At 51.1% G+C, this 7,672-nt stretch overlaps 1 protein-coding gene across 1 annotated transcript; it reads right to left on the bottom strand.

Annotated features, from left to right (window-relative positions):
* Positions 1-4,063: 4,063 nt before the first annotated feature.
* GSX2 (GS homeobox 2) lies at positions 4,064-6,295 on the bottom strand. The gene is made up of 2 exons (XM_036895292.2): positions 5,516-6,295; positions 4,064-4,868 (listed from the first exon to the last, which is right to left on the bottom strand). The coding sequence occupies exons 1-2, from the start codon at positions 6,090-6,092 to the stop codon at positions 4,528-4,530; spliced, it is 918 nt and encodes a 305-aa protein (XP_036751187.1). The 5' UTR covers positions 6,093-6,295; the 3' UTR covers positions 4,064-4,527.
* Between the last annotated feature and the right edge of the window lie 1,377 nt (positions 6,296-7,672).

Below are 7,672 nucleotides of genomic sequence, written 5' to 3'. Positions count from 1 at the left end.
CTCTACTTTTAATATTTCCAGCTGGTTGAAAAGAACAAGTTTTTGGATTCTATTCCATCTAATTTAGGGAAGAGACGTGGGCATTTTTTTTCAGAGAAGCTCAATTTTCAGTAATGTGAGCCTAAAGATGTATAAAATAGATTTATATTAAATTATGTTAATAGAAGCCTAGTAAATGCACCATTTAATTGCATGGAAAAAAATGTTCCCTTTTAAGAGGTCTGTCACCTTAACAGGTACATTCAAAGATACACTGTGAATAATGAAAACAGGAACAATTGCTTTGATGCACTGAGCTGCATTCAGTGTCTAGGGCAGCTTTAGGCTGTGTTTGGAGAGGATGGGAGGAGCTCCTTTTAAAGCAGTGATTGCTCCTTTAATTCCAGTTTCCTCTAGCAAACAGGTTCTATTGGAAATAAAGTTCTCCAACCCTCTCTCACACTCTCAGGCCCCTTGTGAATTCTATCCAGAGCTCTCTCCAGGTTCCCTCCTTGTTCAGCTTTTTTTTCCTCCACTCTCCAGGCCAACTCTGAGCACCCTTCCCACCTCAAAGAAATCTCCTAAGGAGTGCCGTGAAAATTAAGTGGAGCTTGCAGGAAGGTAGAGGGTAGAGGTGGGAAGAACAACAAAACAAAAATCTGGTGACACTGACTCTACTCTGTCCACATACATGACCACCACAAATGGAATTCTCTCCCCCTCACCTCCCCACCCACCCCATGCATGCCCATGCACACACATACACACACAGACCCTGTTGCCCCTCTGAGACACTTTTAGTTACCACAGTCACCTTTCTGGAAGTACTCTGACCACAGTCAAGGTGAAACAAGCCAACTGCATTTTCTTATCCTGCTTAGATAAAATTGGGCAGAATTGGTGGGGAATAGGGGTGAGGGGAAGGAGGAGAAAGCCAGAAATCAAAGATTTCACATCCCCAAGTTTTTGTTTCTCCTACAATATCCTTGGATAGCTTTGAGGGATTGCAGGGTGGGGGGCGGCACTAAGCTATGGTGACCATTTCAGAATAAGGGGAGGGGTCCTACCATCATCAGTGTATCTATCATCTGGGCCCATGGACAGCCCAGGCATGGGCTGCTGGGTCCTTCCTGCCCTGGGCAGTTTGCAGCCAAGAAGCCTTGCTGAGTGCTACTTGCTGTGTTAGGCCCTTGGCCTTGGGCTTGGGACTGGTTGCTGAGTAGGAGGGGAAAGGGGAAAGGTCTCTTTTGCTCTTCTGGGCTTGCTCAGAATGTCTGGACTGGGTCAGGGCACAAGGGCAGGAGGTCATCCTCCTGCTTTCTGTCCCCTCACCAGGCTATTTTCCTGTTTAAAGTCACCACGGGATTTGCTCTCAAAGAGGTGGGTTCAACCCCACTAATGGCTACTGCTGCTCACTTCTTTTCTCTTAGTGGTGCAAGATCCTAATTTGTAATTTGTATTTTCATTTTCATTTTCATTCTCTTTCTCTCCGTTATGTGTTTATAGGCAATAAGAAGCAATGTTGTGGGGGAACAGAGTTCTGTGTTCAAGGGAGGCATATTGAAAAGCTAGCATCTAGTGCTTCCCAGATAGAAAAATTGTTAAAGGGGATCCCATACATCTTAAACATTCCCATTTAATAAATCTGAGGACACTTCACTTGGAGTGTTTGATATCAAGATTATTTAGCAGAGTATTTGTGTGTTTGAGTATTGGCTTAGTTGTTCTTAACCTAAGGTGAAACTTTAACCTTTCAAAGCAGATTCCCAAAGCTATATACTCTGATTTGCAAACTCCAAAAAAATCAAGTGATTACTGGGGATGTGGTGGGGGGTAGTGATGTGGAGGGAAATAAAAATCTGCCCTAGTAGACAAAGAGACCTCATGGCCCCCTCTGAAGGTGACAAGAAGGTCCATGGGCACTGAATGTCTTAAAACTAGAAGGATCTCCCTGGGAGCCCTGGAATAGTTTTCTCTGGAGAAATTCCAATGTCTAGATAAGTATCTTTGTCCAAATCCTGTGCCTCTGGTAGGGAATCCATTGTTTATTCTTTCTACGGTAAGCTATCTCCTGGAAGACAGTAAGGAGAGGGGCCAAGACTATCCAAGCAGCCCAAACCAAGCAAAAAGGGTGGGCACCATGTCTCCTTCTCCAGGTGATGCAGCTGGACCTGTCACACAGCAAGGAGTGTGGCAAGTGGATGGCAGAGGCACAGGGCGGCACTGAGCATGGACCCAGAGAGGGCCAGGCCCAACCACCGGCGACAGAGGTGCTGGGTGGGCTATCCCACCTCCCAGTTGAGGCTTCACTTTGGCCAGAAGCTCTGTCCTTATTATTCCTTGAAAAGGGATTCTCCTCCTTAAAAGCCCAGTTCTTTGTGCTTTGGAACTCTCTCCCACCCCTATTCTCATGACAGGAGAGGCCTGTTTTTTGGAAAGGAGGGACACAGGATCTTCAGGAAAGCCAGCTGGGGCAGGCTCCTCTTTTCCATCACATCCTCTTTCCATCACAGTGGGGCAAAGGGCTTAGGCTCTGCATGTGACAGAGAGATTCAGGGACTGAGCCTCCCAGGCCTAAGCTGGAGCCTGCCACCGCTGCGCAGCACCAAGCCCGGGACTCTGCACAAAGCCGGGACAGCTCCCTATTCAGTGCGGCACAGTGCAGTCCCTGCCCCCTCCTGCCGGCCCGCCGGTACCCTAATGGGAATTGACCATGGGCCTTGGGAGTGCGAAATGAGCCAGACAGAGAGAGAAAGGGGGGAAGGAGAGAGAGAGAGAGAGAGAGAGAGAGAGAGAGAGAGAGAGAGAGAGAGAGAGAGAGAGAGAAGCAGGGGAAAGAATGGTCCTATTCCTCCTTTCCCCTCCTTCCTAAAATAGTTTCCTGACCTCAGTTTTAGAGCCCCACCTGGTGAGGCTGCAGTTCCTTCAGACCTCAAGGCGTGTGTGTGTGTGTGTGTGTGTGTGTGTGTGTGTGTGTGTGTGTGTTGTAAGCAATTCCTGTGGCTTGAACCTCTTGTTTGGCATCTTTGCAGAAAATAATCAGAAATAACACCAGTGGGTGTTACTGGGACTAAGCTTGCAGGGATTGAGATCTCCTAGTTTCCATGTTTCTAGCTTCATTTCTCTCCCTGAGGTGACAGGCCCTGGCGACCTTGAGAAGCCAGGCCAGGCTGCCCTGTTGAGGTCAGAACCAGAGTAAGTCGTCTGCAGGACCCAGCTTCAGGAATCACTCTGCAAAGTGATGGGAAGAGAGGAACTAGAAGAGGGCTGATTCAGGTCCAAGTTAGGGAAGCCAGAAAACAACAGCCAAGAGCCCAAAGGCACCTCTGAGCTCTTTTTGAAAAGTGAGACTGTTAACTCTTTAGACAGAATATTTCTCTGTCCTTTTGTTTTCTTGGCATTGATGGAAGCCAGCCACTTTCTTAGCTAGACAAATAACCGGGAACACATGTTTCTAGTCATGGCAGCATCATTTGTAAGTTTCCATGTGTTTGCTTCCACCCCGTCAGATGGATGTTTGCATTTCCTAAAACTATTCTGACTATTCAAATTCCTCCAAATTCAGGTTTTAGAACTGAGAGTTGAGGAAGAGAAAAAAATTAAAGCAGGGTGGGGGGTGGCTGCCATAGAAAATAAAAACTAGCTAAGGACTTTTACCTTTTCCTGCTAAATAAATTAAAAGATTTTCCTGTTGTTGTCAGTGTCACTCTTAGTGGAGTGACTTGCCCTGTCAACTTGAGGGTTATTTTGAGAATGGGGAGTACTGCTTGGTAGGCAGCATCATGATTGAAAGTGTCTTTTTGGCAGAAGTTTCTGTTACACAGAAATCCTGTAGAGACACAAACTTCCTCAACCAAGAGACTCACTCACATTACCAAGTTTTAGTCAACCCTTTCCTCTAAATTCTTACTTTTTCCCCCTATCCATGCTTTCCTCTAGAAATGGGGAAGATGGAGACAGGGGAAGGTGGCAAGCCCAAACACCATGAATTTAAAACCTTGATTTTGTTTCATTTATTTAAATAAATATAAATATAAATTTTATATAAAACTATTCACATAAAAGGGACTTCCAGCGACTTGGATTTTAAATTCTCCCCAAATTTTCAGAAATCAAGATCTACAGGGCTTAATTTTCTAAATTATTTGCAATTCAATGCTTTCCTTTAGAAAAAGAACAGAAAAGAAACCCCGTGTTCTTATCAGGTTCTGAAAGACAGGAGGAAAGGGGAAATGACAGGCGCTTTCAAAAACCCCCATACAGTATTAAACCAACCCTGTTTTTTCTGTTATGACAAGTCTGAGTTGAATCTAGATTATTTACATTTCTTAAAAACGATCTATAACTGCAAGTGGAGCTCCAAACAAGTAGGTCGAGGAGGAGACGTGAAGCGTCAATTACAGCTCACAGACGCTCCCAGGAATGCTAGTCTAGGTCTTTATCCAGATAGGGGCCGTGGAACTGGCAAGGGTTTTGGCCCCGGGTGCCCACCGCGTTGGCGTTGTGGAGTCTGGCGGGAGCTTACGGTGAGAGGTGGGTGGCCGTCTCTCATAAGGGAGAAATCTCCTTGTCCTCGTTGGGCGAGGCAGGCGACAAGGAGTCCTCATCCTCTGAGCGCGCATAGTGCGCCTGGCTGCCAACGCACTTGCAGCTCGTGTGACTGTTCCTCTGCGTGCCCTTCCCTTCTTTCTTATGCTTCACCCGGCGGTTCTGAAACCAGATTTTCACCTGCTTCTCCGACAGGTTCAAGTACGTGGCGATTTCGATCCTCCGGAGTCGAGACAGGTACATGTTGGAAGAGAATTCCCGCTCCAGCTCCAGCAGCTGCGTGCTGGTGAACGCCGTCCTCATCCTCTTGCCACTGGGTACCTGGTTGGTGTCCGAGCCCCCTGCAGATGGGTCAAGAGAAGGTAGAGAGGTAATTCTCGGGTGACGCGCCCCCACCTCCAGTGCACCTTCCAAGGACCTGCGTGAGAGGCTCAACCAAACACCAAACCCTTTGGCATTTCAGGGCACATCATTATTAAGCCGGAAAAGACAACAAATGCCCAAAGTGAGTGAAGGCCTTTGATGTGCAGGACGTAAAGTCCGAGGATTAAAAGAGGGGTGGGATCTTTTCTTTTTCAGGTCGTTTTCCTTCAAGCCTGAAGAGAAGGCAGGCAGCTTAGCCGAAAGTATTAAAATAGTTTAGCCAGCCTTGACCCTGCAATGCCAAGCTTAAGTTCAAACACACCCACCCCAGACCTCAGCCTTTCAAATTCTAGACTCAGCCTTCAAGTTCGAGATCCCAAACGCCCCCATATTACGTAAGACTCAGGCACCAGGTACCAGGAGTGAAGCGCGCCAGGCTGCTTGGAGAGGTTGGCAAGCTAACTTTCACCTTCCTGGAATGTCTGGGGACAATTCCACAGTTACATAAAAGCCCTTCCTTATTCCCCACCCTGCCCCTGGCTCCCACTTCCTCCACAGGAGACGTAAAGTTTACTCCTGCGGCCGGGAAGGCGCGGCACGCAGGTGCCCAGGGACCCCGCCCTACCCATAGTGAGACAGTGGAATCTCCGCGGGTCTGCCACGTTGTAGGTGGTGGCGGTGCAGACAGGTGCGTGGTGCTGCGGGTGCCCCAAGGCCGCCGCGGCCGCCGCAGCCGCAGCCGCAGCCGCTGCTGCGGCGGCGGCCGAGCCGGGCTGCGGGGGCTGATGGTGGTGATGGTGGTGCTGTGGCGGGTGATGGTGATGGTGCGCATGGCTCACGCGCGGGCAAAACTGAGCGTCGCCAGAACCCGAAGAGAACTGACTCTTGAGCAGGGGCAGGGCCCCGGCTGCCCCCGCCGCCCCGCCGGCCCCGACCCCCGCACTGCCCGCGCCTGGGCTGCCGCTGCCGGAGCCGGCAGGCCCGCGCGAGGAGTGCAGGTGCGAAGTGACGCAGAGCGGGCAAACGCAGAACGCGCCGCTTTTGCGGGACGGGCAGCCTGGCCCGGACACGGACATCACCAACGGAGACGGCATGCCCAGCGGGATGAAGAAGTCTGGCCCGGGGTGAGGCTCAGGCAGCGAGGGCGCGGGCCGTGAAGAGTCCTTGATGATGAGCGAGTCGACATAGAAGGAGCGCGACATGTCGGGAGTGGTGGGTCGCTGGAGGGTGCGGCCGGCCGTGGCACCCCCTCCCCTCTCCTGTTCTGAGCTCGTCCCGGGCGCGACGCGGATGCGGGCAGTCAAGTCCTTGGGGACGTGGAGGTGTCGGCGTCTGGGCTGCGAACAAAGGGGTCCCTGGAGAGGGTTGGTCCTCACGTCCCCCGCCCGGCGCCCCGGCTCCGGGATTTTATAGCCCCCACTCTGGCACGTGATGCTGCGGAGTACCGCTCGGCTCTGGCTCCTCGGCAGCTCCCCACCCTCGGGATAGGCTGCCGGAGTCACAACAGAAGCGGCGAGGAGGGGCGGGAGCACGGCAGGGAAGAACTCGGAGAAGGGGGATGGGGAAGACTTTGCAAAGTGTAGGTTTTGTTAATTTCGCGGGGAGGCCGGCCTCCTCCCCCTTTCTCCACGCTTCTTTCTCGAGAAATCACAGAGTTGCATCCTGCATCTCACCCCTCTCCCTAGCCTGGGCCCCAGCCCAACTCCTCCCTGCGCCCGGCTGCAAAGCGCACCAGGTGGGGAACTATGAGGCATTTTTAACAGGGATGCTCAATGCTCCCTGCTCCTCTGTGCCAACTATGGCAGAGCTGCGGTAAAGTATGAGGCCGGCGGTTTGGAGCAGTGTAGTGCGGGCTGCGGCCGGCCTCGTAACGTCCCGGAGCGCGGTTTGAGCCGTGCACACACACACACACACACACACACGCACACACGCACACACGCACGCAAAACTGTCCTCCAGCTTTTTAACTTGGCCAAGGTCATCATTCAGGTGGTTAGTTCATGACCTACTCCGAGCACCGTGAGACCTCCCAGCTTAAAAGCTGCGGAACAATTCATTCTCCTGCTTGAGAGGCTCTAAAATGTCTTTGTACTTGGGTCTTTCCTGGGGCCACTCGGATCAACGACCTTTCCTTGGGTCCCTTTCTAGTCGGAAGCTCTCACTTGGGAAAAGACATTGAAGAGGCACTCTTTCCGTTCTCCCTACATTTCCAAACCAACCCTACAACCTCCATTCCAAGGATTTTGGGGAGAGGACCCAAGTTTCCTGGAGACTAGGCAGGGGGTGAGGGAGGCTTTTGCCTGGGATGCCTCCATCTCTTGCTCCTTTGTATTTTGCAGATCTTGGGCAGCTGGCCAGCTATCCACAAAGCACTCTCCCCTCCACATCTCTTTAAAAGCTCAGAAAGGTTGAAGGCAATTGAGCCATTTGAGGAATCTTGCCACTCAAGGGTCAGGAGAAGTGGCTTGGTAAGGGAAATTTCTAGGAGTGGCACAGGATTCGGTGGAGAACTTGTACACCAGTGGCTAAGTGAGAAAGGGGGGCTGCCAAGATAGGGGCAATTGATCTTTCGGGAAGGCATGGCAGCTAAGGGAAAGCTTTCTCTTCTTTCCCCCAGTAGAAAATCTGGCTGGAGTAGGGAGTATGAAAATAGCTACAAGTCTGACCCTTTTCCCAAAACAGCTAACTTAAGGTCTGAGTTCACAAGGGTGCTAGGAAACTTGGGGATAGGACTCCCGCCACCTGTGAGAACCAAGTGCCCGTATCCTAGGGGAGCAGCAGC

Source organism: Manis pentadactyla, chromosome 5 (genome assembly GCF_030020395.1).
Source record: "Manis pentadactyla isolate mManPen7 chromosome 5, mManPen7.hap1, whole genome shotgun sequence".
NCBI classification, from domain to species: domain Eukaryota; kingdom Metazoa; phylum Chordata; class Mammalia; order Pholidota; family Manidae; genus Manis; species Manis pentadactyla.
The sequence above is the reverse complement of the archived record's forward strand: the minus strand, read 5'-3'. Positions and strand labels throughout refer to the sequence as shown.